Source organism: Pogona vitticeps, chromosome 5, assembly GCF_051106095.1.
Source record: "Pogona vitticeps strain Pit_001003342236 chromosome 5, PviZW2.1, whole genome shotgun sequence".
In the NCBI taxonomy this organism is placed as follows: domain Eukaryota; kingdom Metazoa; phylum Chordata; class Lepidosauria; order Squamata; family Agamidae; genus Pogona; species Pogona vitticeps.
In genome coordinates this window covers 165,047,015-165,071,194 of record NC_135787.1, presented here as the reverse complement: position 1 = coordinate 165,071,194, position 24,180 = coordinate 165,047,015, and the positions used below count along the sequence as shown (strand labels likewise).

At 41.1% G+C, this 24,180-nt stretch overlaps 1 protein-coding gene across 7 annotated transcripts in view; it reads right to left on the bottom strand.

Moving 5' to 3' along the window:
• The window catches only part of TMEM184B (transmembrane protein 184B), a 44,684-nt gene extending 21,968 nt beyond the window's left edge, over nucleotides 1–22,716 (bottom strand). For 2 of the 7 annotated variants that reach the window (XM_073000105.2, XM_073000109.2), the window contains exons 1-4: nucleotides 22,313–22,713; nucleotides 8,361–8,462; nucleotides 4,906–5,149; nucleotides 2,033–2,198 (exon numbers count right to left, since the gene is read on the bottom strand). In XM_073000105.2, the coding sequence (XP_072856206.1) occupies nucleotides 2,033–2,198; nucleotides 4,906–5,109 (370 nt within the window). In that variant the 5' untranslated portion in view covers nucleotides 5,110–5,149; nucleotides 8,361–8,462; nucleotides 22,313–22,713. Of the gene's footprint in view, nucleotides 1–2,032; nucleotides 2,199–4,905; nucleotides 5,150–8,360; nucleotides 8,463–19,541; nucleotides 19,625–22,312 lie in introns of those variants that run through there. The other 5 variants (XM_078376162.1, XM_073000106.2, XM_073000107.2 and 2 more) reach the window with 5 other exon arrangements.
• Nucleotides 22,717–24,180: the final 1,464 nt, after the last annotated feature.

The window sequence follows — 24,180 nt, the reverse complement described above, 5'->3', positions numbered from 1 at the left end:
TATATGTTTTAAAAGACAGCAGATACTGTATACCCTGTTTCCCCGAAAATAGGACAGGGTCATATATTAATTTTTGCTCTAAGAAACACATTAGGGCTTATTTTCAGGGGATTTTTTTCCATGTACAACAATCTACATTTATTCAAACAGTCATGTCATCTTCTTATGGTTGCTGCACAATGGCAGAGGGTGGGGTTTCACTTAAATGGGGCTTATTTTTGAGGTAAGGCTCATATTACAAGCATCCTGAAAAATCATACTAGGGCTTATTTTCAGGTTAGGTCTTATTTTAGGGGAAACAGGGTAGTAAATTTTTCTTCATCTGAATCAATATGTTTGAGGGAGGGAGAAGGAGAGGGAGAGGAAGGAAGGAAGGAAGGAAGGAAGGAAGGAAGGAAGGAAGGACAATATTCTCCACTGCTTTAAAACAGGAATAATGTGCTGCGTTTCTTTTTGTAGCTGCAGATAAATTAGTTCTGCAAAAAATGCATATGAACGAGTTAAGTTCTCTATGTCTCAAACAACAATGGTTAAGGCAAGGGTGGAAAAACTTTAGCCCTCCAAATATTTGCTCATGCAGGTCCCATCTGCAGTAGTATGGTCAGGGATAAGACATTGTGGGAGTTGTGGCCTAAAACGTCTAGAAAGGCAAACGTTCCAAACTGCTGCATAAGAAAGAAAAAGTATTTTTAATGTCTAGTCCTGGAAATTTGCTTATTTTGCTTAATTCAAATATGTTTCCCTGAACAACTTTAGGAGTTGTATGTGAAAACAGCAAAATTAGCATAGCTTTTAATATTTATTTTATGTTTATGTATTGAAGCAATATGCATTCAAGGTAGCCTGAGAAGCTGAATATTTAATAATAATGTTATAATAATCTGATGGTTATACAACTTTATAATAACTTTATGAATTACAGATACCAGAGGAATGCATAATTTTTCCCCACATGCTTCTCAGATGACATACTGCCAGTTGCTGCTCAACTACAATTCCTTTCCAACTGACCTCATTCCTTGACTGCAAAATCTCCAATATCTGACCTGTCATCCCAAGTTCATATACACATTTGTTCTTACTGAATTGATAACAGTGTACTGACAGAATTTAGTCATACATTATTCTCGGATGGAAAATTATTGGTATAATCTCATGAGTGAGTCACCAGAATCAAAGAAGACTTGCTTACTCTCTGTGCCTCATCTTGATTCCTTGCCTTTGTGTTTTGCATTTTTTCTATGCTGATGCCTCATCTTTCAGTACTATGGATGGAAATATCTACAGATTCTAACAAAATGTTGTTTGACTCCCACCAAGAGCTTGAATATAACCAGCTACATATAGCTAATCTACATTCCTTGGTTACTGAAATAAAGAATCTATATGTAGCTCTTTATTCCAATAACCAAGGAATGCAATTTAACAAATTGTAATTTCATTCCCTTTATGGTGAAACTTTTAATTTATAGTTACAGGGAACAGTCTCATAAAACATTGGAGGAGAAATATCACATGACCTACACTCAGTACTACTTAAAGCTGATGCCTTGTGCTTTGTTGTGGGTGTTGAAGTGACAGTGAAGTGGGCTGGCTGGGAGTATGTGCTATAGTCTCATAGCTTATAGCAGTCAGACACTGTTTTTTAAGTAACCAAAAAGCTACAATTCTTTTTTAATTTGGAGAAAAGTAATATGTTACTATTACAAATTACAACAGCAACTAACCAATAGGCAAGGTAAAGAATTACTTTTTTAACATTTCATGTTGCACTGCTACGTAACAGTTCACACCAAGATTTCTTTTCTGTTGTAGTGAGCATAAACTACTGACAGCAGCCTAGCATTTCCCCACCCCTATTCTCACAATATCATTACTAAAAAGTTCATTGCTAAAGGAACCTGCACTGACCTTTATATAGACCATGGCCAATATAGCACCTGTATAAAGATACTTCTCTCCCACAATAGCAGGTTCACATACAACCTACCTCCTCCCGCTACCCTGTTTCCATGCCCCCAAAAGCACCTACCTTCATAGCAGTCCCTCACTGTGCCAAAATACACATAGTACTGGTCATTGGTGAAGAAAAGGAGGCTGAGCCATGAATCAACAGCATAAATGGGCACAATGAAAAGAATCCGGACAATATAGCGCTGCTCATTGGGGCAACTGTAGCAACGCAGATGCATATAGATCTGGATGAAAGAAAACAGAGGGTGGGATCAGAAACAAATCACACTGGAAAATGAATCAGAGAAGAGAATGAGAAAACGGGAATGCCACACCCTACACTAAGCAATTATATTTATTTCCAGGCTCTCGTAAGACTTTATGCTCAGAGGTTATAACTTAGTGGTTTCACAATCCAAACTCTATTTTCATCTGCCCTTTCTCCTGTAAGAGGGATAATGATTAAGGAGCAAAATACATTTCAAAAGTAAATTAGCTTATAAATATATAAATTGCTCTAAAGCATTATCAATTCATGTCCTGCAACACATTTATTCTAAAATTGGAGGGGAAGCCACTGTTGTCCCACAGCTGAGAGTTGCATGTGACAAAGAGATCTCTGCTTCTAATAAACTTCCACTGACCTCTCAAAAGTTAAAACAATTGCCATTTCAAAGTTATAAAACCAGAACAGAAGCTCTGAATGACATCCTTTCAGCTGAAATTTATTCACTTTAATTCTAAAGTGTGTCATATCCACCCACTTATAATGACAGTAGGCTGGAATATAGGACACACAAAAAACTGTATCACTAGCTAAATTACGACAATAGTGAAAAGAGTCTTGTAGCATCTTAAACGCTAAGAGGTTTTATTTGATATAAACTTTCCCAGATTGCAGCCAAATATGATAGTGCAGCTATTCTGTACCACCTTTTTCAATCACAGTATAGAGGTATGCACTTCATTGTTATAACACATTAGTTCTGGAAAACCAAATTAAGCATATGTGCGTGCACATGCACACATGTACACACAGAACTACATATGGCATATAAATTCCTAGCACTGTATAATAAAAAAAAACCTGTGATGTTATAATCCTTATAATGATTGAATAAGCCTAAACACATCTTTAATTTACAGTAACATACAGAAACATTTCTAAATGAGGGCACTCTATCCCTACATCATGCTTTCCAATAACAAAAAGGTACACTTCATAAAGCACCAATAGCAACTTCAGCTAGGAATGAGATTTTTGCATTGAACTCAGAAATGTAGAGTTTTTTTTCTCATTTACAGCACCCGCTGTAAGTTATATAAAACACCTAGAAGGCTTGGGGGGGGCTAACCCCCCAGAATTTTTCTTGAGGTAATTCTAGCAGACTCCTTGGTGTTGCAGTTAAAAAAAAATAACAATCCCATCCTTAACTACAACTAAATGTGTAGCAAATGATCAACTAATATTCTGAAGATTCATCACTGTTGCTTGAATATATGCCAGGTAAAATGCTATTCTGATTCAGAAGTAACTAATCCACTTGTGAATCTCACTCAGCCAGTTGCTTCAACAGCCTGCTATGTAGTTCTTCAAGTGACAGTCACATAACTATTTGTTAATGTAAACAGTGCTGAGCCCCAGCTGATAAATTAGGATGTGAAATCTGGCTTGTACCTATTGGCAACTAGCCCCTGATGAAATATAGTGATCAGTCCTTATAGCAAGGAAGATGGAAGAAGAAGAAAAATATTTTCTTCTCATCAGAGTGCAGGTAGGTTGGTGGAAGTCGTCATAGAGAGTTCACCATGGGCAGAGATTTTAAATGATCAATGGCTATTTATTCCATATATGAAGAATGGACAGAAAGAGAGAAGAGGAAGATAGAGCCCAGGGGCTATTAAATCATATGAATTACATCTTATCATCATCTACATGTCACTCCTTCTCACTCTCCCCTTAATTAAATGCAAAGATTTAAAATGCTTTCCAACTACATTACTAGGTGGGCAGTGCCTTGCCTACATGTCAGTGAAGATAAAAAAAAACCTATGACTACATAGGATTTGAGGGGAGAGCCCTCCTCAGCCTGTCACAGTAATCTAGCTCATAGTTTTGTAAGGGTCAGAACAGAATCTTGATCTTCCATAACTTTGATACTGCCCTGCTTTTCTCTACAAATTACTGCCTAAGCTCATAGACACTGTAAGTTTCATGTTAAGTGAGAAAACTAATTTCTGGACAATTTCCCGGCAGTTGTTGTCTTTGGGACACACTGGCACAATTTGCTCTGGAGATTGTTTTTCTCATACACAAATGATCAGAACAGCCAAATTCCACAGAGTACTGAGAGTAGAAATCATGTGACTAAAAAGAGTCTAACCCTTTTTAAACACATAATTTCTACTCTCAATATTCTGTGGAAACAGAACTACTTTACTGTTGCAAACAGCTGCCCCACACATCTCTCACCCAATAAAACTCTTTATTACATTTTTTTTTTTAAAAAATGTAAAGCCCCATTCTCTTCTTCAGTGTTATCATTTCATGGCTTGGTTCAAATGAGTTACTTGTGTGTCCAATACAAATGAGAGTTACTTGTGTGTCCAATATAAAAGCAGAATGGGTTGCTATAACATATATGTTATGAGCCATAATATTAAATAATGTGGCTACTGCAGAGCACTATTTCAGCACATGAGTATTTGCTTCTTTTACCGCCACATCTCAGGAAATATGACTTTGATGTCATCAGAAACAAAGGATATGCCTTTGACACTGGCAAAATACTGGGCCTTGCAGGTATTTTTGATTACAACTCCATTATCTCTGTCCATTAGCTAAGCTGGCTCATATTGATGCTATCTGCTGAGCCAAACATTTAGAGGGCACCAGGTTGCTTTCCCTGTCTTCTAGATAGCATTAAAAATCCTTAAAGTGTTTTTGTTTACCTGATGGCAGGTGATGAGCAAAGCTGTCCACACAAAGAAACCTGAGATGGCCTGGGCAGCTGTAGTCATTAGGAATACTGGTTGCTCCACAGCAGTGGGTCTGCCATCCTCGGGCATCCAGGATAAATTGGGGGCTGCAGCACGGGTGCTGTCAGGAAAGCCCAAGTCAGGTGCTGACATTACTCCAGTCACTACAATCATCATGTATTTTTGTAGTCACCTTGCAGTTGTGGATCCTTTAAGCCTGGACGGGAACAAAACACAAGAAAAGATTCAGCAGGAAAAAAGTCAAAGGCTGAAATCCTATTGCATCACACCTGAGGAAGGGCAATAGCATCACTGGCAGAAGTGATATTCAGTAATTTAAAACTTCTGTCCTGTGGCTTTTCAGACTTCTGTGTAATTCCTTTCACATGAAAGACTTGGAACAGAAGAAGGAAGTCTTTAATTGGTGGAAATAGCTGCCTGGTGATATTACTTGCAGGGGAAGATTTCATAATGTCTCCAATTACAAAGATTCATGGGATTCTGAAAATCATTTTGATTTTAAAAGCCTGGGACATAATGCATGAATGGAGCTACCTTTGAACAGTAGGAGGAGTTGGATGCACCAACATTTAATAATTTATTTATTTATTTATTTATTTGATTTTTTACCCCGCCCCTCTAGACCATGTCTACTCGGGGCGGCTTACAAAATAAAACAAAACAGTATAAAAATATATAAAATCATAAAAATTACAACTACAGTTTCAATTTAAAACAATTAATTTAAAGAGAGGATTACCAAGATGGAATAGCAAAGAAAAAGAAAAAGAGAAAGACTTAATTGACTGGAGGGAAGGCCTGCTTGAATAACCAAGTTTTTAACTGGCTTTTAAAAACACCCAGCGAGGGTGCCAGCCGAATTTCTGTTGGAAGGGCGTTCCACAGCCGAGGAGCCACCGCCGAGAAGGCCCGGTTTCTTGTTTTTTCCTTCCGGGCCTCTCTCGGCGTCAGACCCCTCAGCCGCCCCTGCTGGCTATGTCGGGTGATTCGGGTAGATCTGGGTGGGAGAAGACGGTCTGCCAAATATTGAGGTCCCAAACCGTTTAGGGCTTTATAAGTGATCATTAGCACTTTGAAGTCAACGCGGAAACGGATGGGTAAACCAGTGCAAAGCAGCCAGGGTGGGGGAGATATGCTGGTGTTTTCTCACCCCACTAAGGAGCCTGGCTGCTGCATTCTGGACCATCTGAAGTTTCCGCGTCAGCCTCAAAGGCAGCCCCACGTAGAGTGCATTACAATGGTCTAATCTCGAGATTACGAGCGCATGGACTAGAGTAGTGAGGGCCCCCCGATCAAGATATGGTCGCAGCTGGGCAATCCGCCATAGATGAAAATAGGCGGAGCGGACCACGGACGCCACCTGGGTTTCCATGGTAAGCGCCGGGTCCAGATGTATTCCCAAGCTGCGGACCTCACTCTTTGCGGCAAGGGTCGTCCCTCCAAAGGAGAGGGAGTCACCTATGTCACTGACGGAAGGGCCGCCCACCCTCAAGACCTCCGTCTTGTCCGGGTTCAGCCTCAATCCATTTGACTGCATCCATTCCAGTACAGTGTCCAGGCAGCGCTGCAGGGACCGGACGGCATCCACTGAAGTTGGTGTAAAGGAGATGTAGAGCTGTGTGTCATCAGCGTACTGATGACACGATGCCCCACACCCCCTGATGACCCCGCCCAGCGGCCTCATATAGATATTAAACAGCATTGGGGAGATGATCGACCCCTGTGGAACCCCACAATTGAGATTCCACGGGGCCGAGACTCTCTCCCCAAGCTGTACTCTCTGGGGGCGGTCCTCCAGGAAGGAGCGGAGCCAGGCGAGTGCCAGGCCACCGACTCCCAACTCGGAGAGCCTCCCCAGGAGGATACCGTGGTCGACGGTATCAAAGGCAGCTGAGATGTCGAGGAGGACCAACAAGGACATGTTGCCCCCATCGGCCTCCCTCAACAGGTCATCCAACAGTGCGACCAGTGCCGTCTCTGTACCATAGCGCGGCCTGAAGCCCGACTGAAATGGGTCCAGAGCATTGGTTTCATCCAAGAGCGCCTGGAGCTGATCTGCCACCACCCTCTCAACCACTTTGCTGAGGAAGGAAACATTGGCGACGGGCCTATAATTGCCAATTTCGTCCGCCGCCAAATTTGGTTTCTTCCTAATGGGCCTAATGAGTGTCTCCTTGGCTAGGTAACGGTTAGTTGTGATCCTGACAGCTATCTTACTATAGTCCGTCGGTTTCTTTCTCCAAGCGCACTCTAGCCGTCTCCTTATTCGCTTCATCGCTCGTAGATCCTGACTATACCAGGGTCCTGGCCGAGCTCTGCTTCTGAGAGGGCGTTTGGGTGCGATCGTGTCAACAGCCCTAGTAGCGGCGGAGAACCAACCATCGACCAGAGCTTCGACAGGAGCGCCAGACAGTTCTGCTGGAATCCCTCTCATGGTATCCTGAAAACCAATTGGATCCAGTAACCTTCGAGGGCGGACCATCAAAATAGATCCATGCTCCCTCCGAGGGGAGAGCGCCATTGTGAGGTTACATTTTATTAGGTAATGGTCTGACCATGACAAGGGGACTGACACAAGGTCAGTCACCATCAGACCACGCTCATTACACTCGGTGGAAAAAACCAAGTCGAGCATATGGCCACCCATGTGCGTGGGGCCGTTGACATGTTGGGATAAGTTCAAGGAAGCCATGGTTTCCAGGAACTCAAGAGCTGGACCGGATACCTCCGCCTCCGCATGGATGTTGAAGTCACCCAGGACCAGAAGTCTCGGGGACTCCAACAGTGCCGCGGAGACGAAGTCCGCCAGCTCCGGTAGGGAGGTGGCTGGGTCACGGGGAGCGCGGTAACCCAGCAAGATCCCAATACCATCCCTAGCCCCAATCCGCTACTGCAGCGGTCCCCAACCTTTTTGGGACCATGGACTGGTTGTGGGAGCAGGCCCCCTGCGTGAGCGAGACATGCTCCTGCGCAAGCGTGGCATCCCCCGTCAGTGCAACACCCCCCCTACACGAGTGCGACACCCTCCCACGAGTGTGATACAACCCCCGAGTGAGTGTGATATGCCCCCTGTGTGAGTGCAACATGCCCCCGCGTGAGCATGACATGCCCACCGGGCGGGGGGCAGAGATCCATCTCCGCGGCCCAGTTCCGGCAAGCCCACAGACTGACATCGGCCTGTGGACTGGAGGTTGGGGACCCCTAATCTACTGGACTATCCCCAGTCACTCAATTACATGCAGCAGACACAGGCATATTACAAATGTGTAGATTGTGCTTATTTTTATAAGAATTCAAAGCCAGATGAAAATGGTAACAATGAAGAAGAGATAAAAACAGATTATCTGTATACATAGATAAAAAATCTAGTCCAAGTTACTTGTTAAAGAATTAGAGATTATAACAACCTGATTTAGATAGAGGAGAAATGCTATTCTGTTTTTTTGTTTTTTTCCCAATGAACTGCAAGTCATCTGCATCTACCAGCAGATCCTCATTTGTCTTCTGTACTGCAGGAAGGAAGACACAGAACATCATTTCTTTATGTTGTTGCTATGGCTGTCAATTTGCTTCCAATGTATAGGGATTGGAGATGGGGTACAAATACGAATATCCCCGCACAGCTAAAGTTAATAAGGGTCTGGCCGCCCGTAACACTGACACATACATTCCTTGAATGGCTAGTTTCTCAGATACATTTGTTTGGTATCCTTTATTCTGTATTCAGTACACCTTACAAACTGTGCTACAAAAACAAAGGTAGCCATGCTTGTCCATGAGAAAAAGCAAAATTCACATTGGGGCAATATCTTCATTAGATAAATACCACAAGCATTTAGTGGTGTACAAGCTTTTTTGGGTTCTCATTTCAGGCAAGGCAACAGACAGACTTCTGAGTCACAACCATTTTTTGTGCTTTTATAAGATCAGCCCTTGCTTTCATAAGACCAGCCTTTTACACATTACATATAACTACTAGTAATCTTCTGGTCATCAACCATCACTTTGTGACAGCTTTCAACTGCAGAATTCACAGCCACAAGATCTGGCCTAATTATTGGACTTGTCCATTTCCTCCATTTCATATGTTTTTATACCATCTAGTATGATGAAGAGATGTAGAGAACACAAATGACTGAGCTACGAGGTATGATATCTTAGAAAACAATTTTGTATTATTGATCTACTGCAATTATAGTATGCAACAGAGCAATGTAAAATGAAACATATTATTTCTCTGTGTTTAGTTAGTACAGATAATACAGCAGATACAGCATGCTCCATTTTTCAACAGTAATGTTCCTTCAAAATCTATTAGGTTAGATACAACCAGGTAGGAAAACCCTCAAACATTTATGGTCAAATTGTCATTGTTATTACCTATGTTCAGTCTAGATATCACACCAAAATTGAAAAGATGCATGAGCAGTTAAGAGTAGCAGATAGTTTTTAACTCACTATTGAAAGTCATAAGCAAATACTCTTGAATCTAAAAAATAAAATATGAAGAGAAAAATCAATATAATTTATCTACATAAAGGAAAAAATGTGGGAAACTTGGTATTTCTAAATGCATTGCTTATATCTGTCTTCTCCTGGTGAACAGGCTATAAAGAGAATCAAACATGCAGTTCCTGTGTTTTGCTTTCTTTTTGCCCTACGAGAAAAGAGCAAGTAAGGCAAGCATACAGAGAGAAGTAACCAGACTCCTTTCAAAACAGATCTATTCTGTTGTTATAGAAGGACCAGCCGCATCTCTAGTTACGTAACAATCCCTACTCCAGTTCTCTCTTTTAAAAAAGAAAGAAAGAAATGTTCAATACTGAAAAATTCACCATTTGGAGTAACATATTCCATAGGTAAATCTTTGTACAATAGTGAGTTTTAAAAAAACCTTCTGAGGACTGCAAAACTACTACAGTATTGTTGCTCCTGATGCTGCTACTGTTAAAATAAGATTGAAACTGAAGAATCCGTATACTGTAGAGTACAAAAAAAGTAAGGAAGTGACATAGCCTACATCTGATTAGCACCACAGCTTTAAAGCATTTCGGCCCTAAGCTGGTTCTTGTTTCTCTTAACTAGTCATTTGCATACAACAGGTATTGGCCTCAGATAGGGATGGACATTCCACTTTACTGGTTTGTCACATGTGATTTGAAAACAACCATCCTATTTTTTTCCCAAGCAAGTCTTCACAGTAACAACCTAAGGACAAATGCTGAAAAGATAAGAGTAAAATTAAATCAATGAAGAAATAGTGAGGCTAAGGTTTGGGGGTTTATTGATAATGTAACATAGAAAGCCAGGGCTGTGAAATTACAAAATCAATCTCAAGCTTTGCAGAAGTGAATTTCAAACAAGGATTTCAGGTAGCGGAAAAAAATAGAGAAAGTGTAATGTTCTAGATGTGACAGGACATACCTCATGAAAATTGAAGTTAGAAACCTAGCAATGGTGGAAAGAGTGGTTTGTATCATGTGGAGCAGAAACAAGAAAAGGAAATATCAAGAAGAGGAAGAAGAAGAAGAAGAAGAAGGAGAGAAGGAGGAGGAGGATCTCATAAGACCCATCTCCAAAAAACAAAAGCGGCTTGAAAGTTGTGCTCAGGAGCCTTTTGCTAAGACTGGAGAAGACCAGTTTCCTTCTAACAACATTCCACAACTTTGAAAATCCCGCTGGGCACAATAAGAGATTTTTGCTAAATTTACATAGAACAGATTTGAGTCAATTGAGCATGGATTGAAAAAATGAAAGAAATTAACAGTATCTGTGGGGTTGAGGAGCTTGTGTTCCTCAGTTCTAGGATTCTCTAGAAAAGTTGCTACATTATAATACAGTATACTCATAGATCTTTTAAACCTCCATGGCACCTACAACAACAGCGTATCTGCTGTTTTTCAGCCCTGAATCTGCCAGGGTTTTTTGTTGTTGATTATAATGGTGGTAGGTTGTTGTTTTTCTTTTGCTTTTCAATAGGGGAAATCACATATCCATAGCCGTCAAAATAATTCATTTGGTATAATGAAACAACTAAGAAAATATAATCTTTGGACTTGTTTTCTTCACTGTCTGTCCATACTTAAGCCTATCAGAAAGAAAGAGAGATGTATCTGAAATTTCTTTATCCCTCAATTCTTGTGGCCACTGCAGTCTTTCCTTTCTTCTACAGCTCCTCCCCACTCCATTCCAAACACATACTGTGTCCTAGTACATGCATATTGTGAATAATGCATCCCTCTAACTAAATACCTAATATTACTTTAAAATGCTGCAGCTGCATTTCTCTTCTGCTTGAAAGGGTTTAAAAACACATTGGCTCCAGTAGTAAGTCACAACAAGAGTAGGCCCATTGAATCAACAGAACTTACAGAAGAGTTGACTCATCAAATCCCCATTGATTCAACAGGTCCAGGATAGTTGCAGTTAACTGGATTTCCACCAGTAATGCATAATTCTGATCTCAAACGAGATAACTCAGCAGTGCAGTGACAACAGGTCATGAGACACTGTATATTTAAGGTCTGTGGTCTATCTGGGTACTGTATTTGAGACTGCTGGTCTGGTAGCAATTCCTCAACAGCAAACAAGTACCTTGAATGAACTACCAGAATGTCCTTTTAAATTTTGTGTTCTAAGTATTTGACACTCAATATACCTCTGGCACCCATTCTTACAGAGTAACAGAGAACAGACTAACAGAGTGATCAGCTGAGACAAGGAAGAGAACAACGCAGAAGGAAATAAAAAGTTAATTCTTAATTGCATTTTATATGTTATAGTTATAAACCAGCTGGAGTGGGAGGAAAAAAGAGAAGTAGCTAGGGCTGATACTATACCTTTTAGTTCTAAAAATAATCACCTTCATTTTGGATGTACAACCTGGCCTCAGAGGAAAAAAATGGGTTCAGAAACACCTTCAAACAAAACACTTCTTTCTTTAGAAGAAATTAAACCCTTTGAGAACAACTGGACAACCTCATTCATGAACCTGTGAACTACCTGACCTCATGGTCTCTGTCTATCACAATACACCTTCTGTTTGCTTTTCTTTATAACTGTATTCACATACTAGTTCCCAACATGTACGAGCCTTCCTATGAGCAGAGAGACATCAGTGTGCCGTCCTCCAATACATCTGCACCTGACGAAGACCGTGGTTGTATAGAAGGGGTGCCAGTGGAGATAGAATGAGAGGAGAAAGTAGAGGGGAAGGCGACGGAGGTTTGCTTGGCTGACGATAAGGGGGTGGAGCAGGATTTGATTGCTTGGGAGGAGGTCTTAAATGTGGGGGGAAACGCATGGGCTTTTTGGATAACGGACAGACCAGCCGAGGAAAAGAAGGATAAGGCAGTACAGACAGACTGAGATGGTGAGCATGGAGACATAACTGGACTGCTAAAGGAGTTCCCTAATCTCCGCACTGAAGGGGGTCTATTACCAGATCCCGTGGGAGATAATGCAGTGAAAGGGGAACTTGAGCCATTAGAATGGGCAGTGGTCATGTACCCACGCAACCAGCATGGGGGATGGAGGGTGATTCGTCCCAGTCCCTCTTTACTTCAGCAGCCGCGCTAGGGGGACTGGGTGAGGCATCCCTGTTGTGGGACAATCTGCGCGGTTTGGACCACCCCTTTGAGGCCGATGACGGATCGCAAGCGGCTTGGGCCAGCCCCAATGTGAGAAGCGACTGGACGACGCCAGAAATAAGAGTTCAGAGTTATAAGGTTCTCCCAGAGTTAAGTTTAATAGCCCCTTTTGAAGCTGTTGAACAATAAGTGTTTAATAATAAAAAGGAATCTGTTAGAGTTTTAAGTCAGCCTCCGTCCCTCATTTCTGCGCCTACTGAGGGGACCGCCCATGGCGGGAGAAGGACCCGTTCACACTTCCTGATCCAGAATCCTTACATAAGTTTCAAATATCCCACTGCATCACCTTGCAGAGCACAAGGTTTTTGGAGAAAGGAAGAAGACCAAAGGGAAATACCTGCAAGATTTGGAATAAAGTACCTAGCACAAGCAAGAACGAACAATAACAAAGAACTCTGAGGTTCCATTTTGTATACCAGCAGAAGCAGTCTATATCAAATCAAATGGCACTTAAGAAGCCCTTAAACCAGGAATCCTTTTGTCTGATTTCCAGTTGTATTCCCATTTTAAGAAGCAATTGTTTTGTTTTGTTTTTTAAAATGACATTACGGGAAACAGCAATGGAGTCTTTTATTTTATTTGGAATTTTCTTTTTATTCATCAAAATCCATCCATTTCAAATATTAAGGAAGGTATAAAGCTACTAATATGTTTTAGGAATGCCTGGACAGATTATTCTTTGGGAAGTATAGTGTAAACCCATTGGGCTGGGACACTCCATGATGGTCATATAACTTTAAAACAATTATTTCTAAGAAGACAAAGAAGAAAAGGGAAATAAACATAAGGGGTGAAGGAAAATGACATGAGCGCATGTTCACCTTTGTACTAAAACCAAGTTCTGCATTTGAAGACAGGTTTAAAAGGTTTAAACAGAAAAAGTAATTCCTATCACCCTTCTCCCTTGTAGTTTGTCAAAGGCTATGCAAAAATGGTAAAATCCTGTTACCCAAACTTCTAAGCATTTATCCCAGTCTTTTTCTCCAACTGGTTCAGAAGCTATTGTGTCTTGTATCATGACATCATGGCACATGAAACAGCAATCTGACCAAGCAGATGGCAAGGCTTCAGTTACTTAACAAAAGAATATTCAATATAATCTTTTTTCCCCCCAATACTCTTTATGCCATCCGCCTGTCTTGTATCTTCTACGATCTGACCCCAAACCTATCTATTTGATTTTCTGGTATAATGTATGAAATTTGACTACCCACACTAACCCATCTGCCTGTTAGTAATAATAATTCAGCTGTCTACACAGCAAACTAGCATCCAAGCCCTTTTAATTGTATTGTGGAAGACTGAATAGCCTAAATACTCATGAGATTTTTTTTTGTCCATTCATCATTTTTTATCCAAACAGCTGGCAGTGTGTTCAGAGAAACAAAAGAAAGCAAATGCCATTTGGGTTTTATGAAAACAAGAGCCTCTCTGCTGTAAACAGTGAATGGAAATTAATATCAAGAACTGTTTTCTCTCCGAAATGCTCAACTTCTACGTATTTTAATTCTGTGCAATTTAAAAGGACCTCTACAATTTAGACATGCAACTAAATTTAATTTTTCACTTTCAAGTTCCTCAATTTGTGCTGGAACAAGAAGATGCACATCACTTTAGGTCCCCTTCAGAGATGACAGCTCCTTCCTCCCATTTGGCAGCTGAATCTGAATCAGTTATCCTTTAGTCTATATCCCACTCCTTGCTTAGATTCTAAAATATTGTTCTATACCAAGACAATTATTTGACCTTCTACTATGTTTCTCTCTCCCACTCTAAATCAACAATGAATCTCTTTTACCATGAACTACTATTTTTCTCCAAGAGTTTTTCTGCTCTATTAATTTCCACCGCTTATTTCTCCATCTTTTCTTTCTTTTTTGATGGAATGACCCATATTATAATAGGTCAGCATACCACAGCCAGTCCACTCCCCCGTTTTCTGGAAGGAGTCAGGAAACAAGAGGAAAAGCAGGAGGCTGGTTCCAGATTACAAGCCTGTCATTAAAAACAGCTCAAACTTTGTTGCAGGGGTAGGGGGAAGTATTTCACAAAATTCATACCACAACCAGTCTATATCCACTACGTGTCCCATTACCCATTACTATATTGGTGTTCGCCACTCAGCAAACCAGATAAAGAGAGGCACACAGGTAGCTACAAAATATCATTCCTTCAGCTGAGGGTTACAGAGAGAGAAAAGAAAACTGAGATTAAAATGGAAATGTTTGGAACAGAAACCAATTTGTTAGTGAAGTTTAATTTTCATACATTAATCAATGTAAAAGAAAAGGGGACAAAGTTTCAGTCCCTTCAACATACCTCATTGTTTCTGAGTGGTTCTTTGTTATATGTCAAGACTTAACTACAACCCTAACAGGAATCTAAAGGCATATGACATGATGTCCCTTGACATCTTTTCCATGGCCAAACAGGAATTTGAAACCAGGTATTCAGAGTTCTAGCCCAAAACTCTATCCACTATACCCCACTGTATCTCTCAGTGTGCTTACCAAAAGCCATTTAATGCAGTTGTGGTTGAGGTGAGATCTGAACTGGGCCTTCACCAGTTCACAACAGGGATATACAACTTGGTGCCCCCCACCCAAGTTGTACTACTTCTCCCATTGAGGCCAATCATCATACTTGATTATCAAGGATTGGAGAAGCTGTGGTCTGAAACATCTGGAAAGCATCCAGTTGTCTGTTCCTCACATAGGATTTGCTTTGTTAGATAATGGAACAAAGAAGAGATTCTGTAGTATCCTAATAAACACACATACACACACTTAACTTTTAGCCTCCTACTACACATACAATGGCTGGGTAGCTCACTGAATTGAGTATTTGCCTATAGAGCTGGAAGCTGGGAGTTTGATTCTCCACTTTGCCTCACAGGAGAACAGCCAACTTGTGTGGCCTTGGGCAAGCTGCACAGTTTCAGAATACTACCCTAGAGGAAGGGAATGGTAAACCATTTCTACTTTACACTCAGTATTTTGTACTTAAAATCAGAACCGAATCAGAGGCATATAATTAATATTTAATTAAGTTTGATTAATTTCTGTTTCTGTTTTCTGAATAGTTCCATTGTGAATTCATGTACCTCTTTGTCATCTGCCTATTATTTTTATTTTTTATTTTTGTAATTTTGCTGTGCTTAATGTTCACCATAATCTCTTTTCTGATTTTTTTCCTGCATTTTCTGCATTTTGCTGTTTATAATTCTGTTATATTATTTTGATGTTGTTCTGTTAACCATCCAGAGTAGTGGCTCTGCCCCTAGTTGGATGCGACAGAAAAGTAAGTAAGTAAGTAAGTTAAAAAAAATAGACATATAGACACTAATCAGCTGCTAATCAGAAAGATGCTCACATATCCCTTATAATCAACATCTCTGTCCATGCCAAACTAGTATGGAGGAAATCATGGAACATGTCTTTCTGTATTGCTCATTTTATAAAGATTCGCACAATCTACTTATTTCCCCCAAGTATAAAACATTATCCAGGTAGACCCAATAGATTTCACTTCTCTTCTCCTTTCTGATTCCTCAAGTGAAATTACAGCTAAGATTGCAAAATTCTGTGCAGTGGCTTGTATAATAAGAAAACAGGTGATTACTGCAGTAATCAAACTGTAAATTTCCACTTACTTGCAATTCGAATTTCAGTCTGCTTTATATTGCTTATAAATATTATATGATTTGTTACTGTATTTTAGTTTTGTGTATCTAACATGGCTGACCTATTATCATAATAATAATAGTTTAAAAAGATTTGCCAATCAATCACATTTTTAGTTATGAGCATGCATTTCAGTGTCTAAATGGAACACTGAGATGGGAGTTCTCTCCAGTCCTAGTTCTCTAGGGGCAGAGACATGCCAGTTCTACCCTACTGTTAATGTTAAAATATATCCCCCAATAAACATTTGCCTTTTTAAGTCCCTTTCCTCCAATGTCAGCATCTCAGAAGCATCAAGCAGATGCAGAGCAGCAAAACATAATTACTTATGTCTTGCTAGCTCCTCCTTCTAAACACAAAAAGTTGCAACAAGAAGTTGTAGCCACTTTTTACTGAAATCTCCTACTTTTCACACACCTCTTCATATATATTCAGGACCAGCGGTGCTCTTGGGAAAAGACTCTGGTGCAAAAAGACTACCCTCAACACCTCGAACAGAATGCTGCCCCCAAAAGGGCACACCACATTTTGAAATACTGCTACCATTTAAAGGTTTGGTCCCTCCATAAGTCCAGAACCTACAACTATATCGTTGCACCACTATTCCTGATTATAATTAAACTATTGCAGACATCTTGCTATAACTCAGAGTGTGAATAAACAGGCTTAAAGTCTTGCAGTAAATGAGTATGGTAGATTAGAGTTCCTCTGGAAGGGAACCAGAATTTAATGGCATTATGCTATACAGCATCACCATGCCTTTGAAGGGATGTGATGGCGCTGCGGGTTAAACCGCAGAAGCATCTCTGCTGCAAGGTCGGAAGACCAACAGTCATAAGATCGAATCCATGCAACAGAGTGAGCTCCCGTCGCTTGTCCCAGCTCCTGCCAACCTAGCAGTTGAAAAGCACGAACAAATGCGAGTAGATAAACAGGTAACACCACGCTGGGAAGGTAACAGCATTCCATGTCTAGTCACGCTGGCCATGTAACCACAGAAACTGTATATGGACAAACGCTGGCTCTACGGCTTGGAGACAGGGGTGAGCACCACGCCCTGGAGTCGGACACGACAGAACTAAATGTCAAGGGGAACCTTTACCTATGCCCTTGAAAACCCATGGTCTGGAAAAAGAAACCCTACTAAATCATTACAAATCTACATCCTCACTGCAGCTTTTGCTTCTGGGGGGTTTGTGTGCATGCATCTCTTAACAAAGTACTTATGGCTTTAAGTAGGGACCTGTGACTCTGGAATGCACTCTTCATAGGAAATGATTCAGCACAAATCTCCACAATCAAGCCCAGAACAAAATAAAAACTCTCAAGAAGATTTTTAAAATCACAGAATATGGGGAAGGGCACAAACCTCTGCTAATTTAACCTTGCATCATCTGATCAACAAGAAAAAACCCTAGCAAGAACAGTGCTGATCCAGATACTTTTGTCCATCTGGAGAAGACCAAATTCAAAATATTTGCAATTGAAAGAATTTCATGTCCAGCCCTTGTGTACCCAAACCTTTACTTTCCCACGTGGTTGTGCTTTGCCAGTTTTCAAATTGAAGGACAATGATCTAGGACTATTGTTTTTACTTCTTAAAATCCCAAGTATATAGTTGAAAACTTCTTGTTCCTGATATTATATGCTATTGTTATTAATAAAACAAATAATAACACTCTGCATGTTTATTTATACACATAGAAAAAATATGCCAAGCTGCTGATATCATCAGGGCTTTAATTCTTTCACAGACATAGCAGTTCAACCTATCATCTTACTGTTTAAAGCTTTGGACTGAACAATAGTGAGGTTTCCACAACACCTGACTTAGATACAAACAATAGTTGAAAATCACAGATATCCCTATGATATCTACAGTTATATTTAATAGAAAACAGCCCAAAAAAACTGCACAAGATAAAGTGGTAATCAAACAGACTAGATTGTTTCCTGAAAGCTTATCCACTCAAGCTATGTGGACGGGTGGTCACATAATTAGTCCCAGTTTTGACCAATGGGAACTTTCAACAGATAAGACAGATAAAAAAACCTGCAGAAGCCATGGAAACAACTCCTTTTCAAGAAACAGAACATATGGAGCCACTGTGAGGCACAGTTGCTGGGGGTGTTTGACATAATGGAGAGTGCTGCAGCCTGTGCTCTTTCTCCATGTCATGTGCTGTAGTTTGCATTAAAACTACAGTCACTTCTCAACTGCTCAATAAAAGGTGCTAGCAAAGACTAAAGAACAGATCATAACTGGAATTAGCAATTACTGTATAGCTTTAAGGAGCGTTCTGTACAGCTGATGAAGTGCCCTAGTTAATTCTCTCTTCCTTTTGCTTCCTGTAAATTATATCCCTGCGGAGTTATTAAAACGATCAGCACACAACATTAATGCTCAAGTGTTCATGTTATCTACTCCCTGGACACAAGCTGATCTGTTGCTTTCTCAGCCAGTGTTTGCTCTGAAAAACAAAGCTTACGCCTCAGTGTACAGCCTCTAGAAAAGGAGATCCACAAACAGACAATACTTCCATTTCAACCATGTCACAATAGATACTGGCATTCTGATATGACATATTAAACAAACTGCTTTTGATCCAGTGATCATATGGTTATAGCCCATGTTGCCTCTGGAGAGACCTAACTCCCATTCCAACATATAACTCATAGTACAAATGATTTTCTAGATTATTACTTTCAAGATTCATCATATTTAAAGAGCTATTTTCACTAAAATCTTTATTTATTCCACTTTACTACTATGCCTAGTTATAAAGCAATTTTTAAAAAGATAACCAAGGGGCTTTGGCAAGATTGTGTTGGCAGGAATCTGACCTTCATTCATCAAGTACAGCTCAAGAAGTGCTGGAAAGACAATGTAGTTTTGAGATTGACAGGCAAGGAAAAATATAAAAGGTGGAAATGAAATCCATGGGGGGGGGGGAGAATCGAATTCTATTCTTTAAGTACCAGGCTCTATGTGACCATTCATAATTGTTCTCTAACTCACTTCTTCAACATCTTGTGTATACTGCAGCAGCATCCTAAGGAGTTATTGTGACCAATTTATTTATTTAAAATATTTTCACTCTGACTTTCTCCTTAAAAAGGTGACGTACATCATTAAAAACACAATATTAAATTGTTCAAAATGTTAAAATATTTAAAAAGAATTAAATAAACATTGTATTAAAATGTTAGTTAAAGGCATTACTAAAACAGATTTAAAAGCAACAAAAATACAAACCATCCTATTTTAAAACCTCTCTTAGACAGCCACTCAGTAAGGACCTGCCTGAATAGAAAGGTATTTGTCTGCTTGATGGCCTTCAGTGGGCGTTCCAGAATCTGGGGGCAGCAAGGGAAAAGGCCCTTTCCCATGTCCCCACACCAAACACACCTGTGAGAGTGGTGGGACTGATGATCTTAACACCTGGGCAGGCTCATAAAGGGAGACAGCTTGGACCCAAGCCATTTTGGGCTTTAGAGGTTAAAATCAGCATTTGATATGTACTAGGAAACACAGTCAGCAGCCAGTGGCGCTGCTGTAAGATGGGAGTTATGTGATCCTTGTAACCAGACCCAATTAACAATCTGGCTGCAGTGTTTTGAATCCGCTGAAGTTTCCAAACACCTTCCAAAGGCAGACCTACATAAAGTGTGTTACAGTAATCCAGCTGGAATGTAACAAAGGCATGTGTCACCATGGTCAGATCAGACCTCTCCAGGAACAGGTACAGCTGGCACACTAGTTTTACATATGCAAAGGCACTCCTGGCCATTGTCCAAAACTGGACATCCAGACTCAGAGACAAATCCATGACCACACCCAAGCTGTGCACCTGTGTTTTCAGAGGAACTGTAACCCCATCCAACACAGACCAATGATTAAGGTTTGCCCCTCAGAGTTATATAATAAGCAATTTATAGCTAAATAATGCACAGGAAATCTGCAATATATTCATTTCAATTGAATTTCCACACAATTTCATTTTATTTTTAATTTAATACAGAACATTCAGAGAACTGAAAATGCTCAATGAAGCTAAGTGTGCAGCACATCTTATAAACATAATATACAGTATCTTCAACACACCCAACTTCCATTGAAGCTACAAGCACACTATGTATATTACATAAATTTCCTGTCAGATACTGTGTTAGTCTTTTCTTTTTTGCAACAAAAACAACAAAGATAAAGACTAGCAAGCTTTATTTGACATAAGCTTCCCTACATTTTAAAAAATGTGCTGGAGCGGATAAAAGATGATGCCAAATGAAACTTAAGTCTTTAAGGGACCACAAGGTTCTTCACTTTAGTACTGCAATAAACATATTAATTAAACCAATCAAAAGGGTACAAAAACATTTATTAAACATGTTGTGTATCTTTTCCTTAATGTATCTAGTATATTAGACAGCTGTATAATCACATCAATTAAGGTATGGTTTTATTGCTAAAGAACTTCAAAATACCCTATTGTACCTACCTGATGATGGGATTGTAACTAACACTTTCTACAGTTTGGAATAATTACTTCTGTCCTCTCATTAAAAAACCCACAATCTTACAGAAAGCACAAACTGTCAATTTATATTATTTCTGGAATACTTTCTCAATCTTGACAAGAAAACATACATATGAGACTACTTTATTCAATAGCCAGATTTTCACAGAAATACAAAGCAGAGAACAAATAACTTTCTGTGTGTCACTTCTACATTGCAAATCACAGAAAACAGAATCATATTAATATGTCTGCATTATTCTCAAACCCCACGTCAATCTCAAAAAGGAATGCACTCTACTGTTATATGCACATACCTTCTAGCAGTAAGAAATGGTTGGAACCCACACAGAAAAGTGATCTCACTTTAAACACACATTGAAAAAAGGGCAAATGGAAGTGTCCCATAATCAGTATTTTAACAGTCTCAACAGCAAAAGGCTCAGGGTTTCAAAGCTCTCTTGTCAACTCATTGCACTTTTGGTTACTATTATCAGTATATGCTGCATGGGAGCTGAAGTGCTATTCAACAGGTACTATCCACATCACACTACCTCTCTTAAAGTTACAAAGCTCATACTGTTCTATTTATTGCCATCTCTGGCACCAAAACCAGCCAAGGCCCCTGCCGTGACACACAAGCAATCCTATATGACATCCAAACAAAGTTCGAGTCTATACTATTTTTCCTACTCTTCAGCAGCATCTTATGCTATTCACCATGCTTCTTACCGTATTTTGTATCATGTATGGTCTGGCCACAATCCATGGCATGTGCTCCCCTTCGAACATTCAGTACTTGGCAGTATCTTTTTGACATAATCAGTGGGTGAGTCATGTGGCACCAAACATGCCACGTCTCCCGCAAACGGATGTACTTATCTACTCCTATCACAACCCGTCTGCACCAGAATGCCTGTCTGTGACAAGCTCATTGAACATCATGTCACAGCAGCATAACACCAAGAAATATCATGATGTGGTCACACTGCTGTGAATGTGCCCAAATAAAGAAGTTAGTCCCACTGAACTGCCAAAGCAGATACAGTACATAAAATACATTCTACTGTCACACTCTGTGCCACAACTGTCCCCTAACAGCCACAAGGGAGGGCCAGCCTAGCTGATCCATCGCCCACATGCATCCACATGATGCCAACCAGCAGCCAGAACAGCTGTGTCTCCAGCTGTTGTGCACAGCCACTGAGCACCTGAAGGTGCCCCAAAGTCACCTCTCTGCCCATCTGGCGGTGCCATGAAACCCAGTCAGGCAGGGCCAGCTGCTATTAACTTTCCACATCCCTTTAGTGTTAAGGGCCACCATTAACCCCTCAGCATCTCTCTCACACAGAGAGAGAGAGAGAGATTCAGCCTCAGAACCACCCCGTGGCACTCCTTCAAGCTGCCTTCCCACCGTGTCACGGCATGTCGATGACCGGAGAGGCACCCACGGCTCCTTCTTTTCCGTCCCCGGATCCCCACCACCTCTTTCTCCCATTTCGCTCCTCACCGCAAAGCTCGCCACGCGGCACAGCACGCATCAGCCCCGGGACGGACGGTCCTCCTCGCCGCCGCCGCCGCCGCCGCCGCGCCTCCCGCCCCCCCCCCTTTTGCCTTCCTGAGGCTGGGACCCTTCCGTCCCTCAGGGGCCGGGGCAGAAAGCGAGAGGCCCTCAGGAGCCCATGGAGCAGGCCGAGTTGCCCTTCCCCGTGGCAAGCCCGTGGCTTTTCAGCCGCTCCGTCCCGTCCTCTTCTTCCCCCGTCGCCGAACGGCTTCGGTGTCCTGGGTTTGGGGGCTTCTCGCCGCGGCCCGGAACGGTTCGCGGACGGCGGCAAGCAGCGGGTGCTGAAAACGCAGGGGAGGCGGGCCAGACGAAAAAAATAGGAGACAAGTTCTGCGCAGGCGCCAAGCTGGTTTCGTGCGCTCCCCTCCCGCCCTCCTCAGAAGAATGGGCGGAGCCATGAGGGGGTGACATAAACAGCAGCCCTTTCTGGGCCCAATGGACCTCGTCTAGCCCCTCCCCCCCAGACAGATTCTGCTTTGGGAATCCTCGGCGGGTGGCGGAGGCGGCGGTTGTTTAAAGAGACAGCGTCCCTTTTCTCTACAGCTCTGTTCAGTATATTTGCTTTTAGTCCTGAAGCGCCGGGCCTTCTGGCTGCGGTTCTCCTCAGAAAAGTTGAAAGGGAAGGGCTCTCTGCCCCTTTCACTAGTCAAACCAGAGCATCCAGAGGATGATGGAAAATTATATCAATAATGACTGGACACAGAAAGTAAAGGCTGGCAATTTGGGGGCGGAAGAACTTGAGAGTTGCCTAGGACAGAAGAAGCCAAAGCAAGGGATGAACTTGCTTTTTGATGTTTTATGTACAATTTTTTTGTTACTGCATTTGATTTTTGATTTGATTTGATTTTAAATAAAAACTGCCTTGGGAGCCCAGCACTGAAGAGTGGCTTGTAACTAAAATAAAATGTGCTTGATTAGGAATCGGTTCTTCTGCAGGACCAGGCTCAATTAAACTAAATCTGACAGAGAAGGAAGCAAAGCTGGCCTGGCCTAATAAAGAAGCCACAGAGAATCTCTGGCTTTTACAGTGTGACTACATTGGTCATTTACCCCACTATTTGTGTTGGATTAGACACAGAGGAATTCAAGTTAAGACCCAGCAACAACAAGAAATAAAGCTTAATGTGAGGAAGCCCATTGTGGAATTATCTCTTTACAGTAGAGAATCATCTCTCTTCTCTCTTTTTTGTCAGTTGGCAGAGGTGATTTAAATTTGCTCGGATTGGCTGCCATTACTTTTCTCCACTGTGCACCTGCTCTGACAGCAAAAGGGCACTTATAAGGGTATCAGTTCCCCTAAACTGGGTACCCCTTGTCTCCAAACAGTGATTCTTTTTCTTTTCTTGGCTTTCAAGTCAGGACTGAAACAGAGTGCCACTAGATCATTTAGGAAAAGTAAACTTTAAAACAGATGCGGAAAATGCCTACTAGCACCTTGTCAAACTGCCAATTAGCCTCTTGTCAAAGCCAGCTTCTGATGTTGGAGCAAACACAGCTCTCTGCTTCTGCTGACTTCTCCAAATTGTTTGTCATCTAGACAGCTACAGCAATTTCACTGTGGAAACTAAATTGGAAAAGCTGTAGATCACAGCAGATACAAGTACATAGTAGTCACACATCTACTTCCTTGTTAATTTTTTTTTTTTTTGCTCCTCTCCTTTTTTAGGATAAGGAAATTTTTGCTTGCTTTAAAAACTGGGAGGCAACAGGTTTGTACCACCCACAAGATCTATTTACAATCCAAATTACATAACAAAACCATATGTAAATAACTCCATCCAGTTCAGAGTAATTGGCTGCTGACACACTAGGTG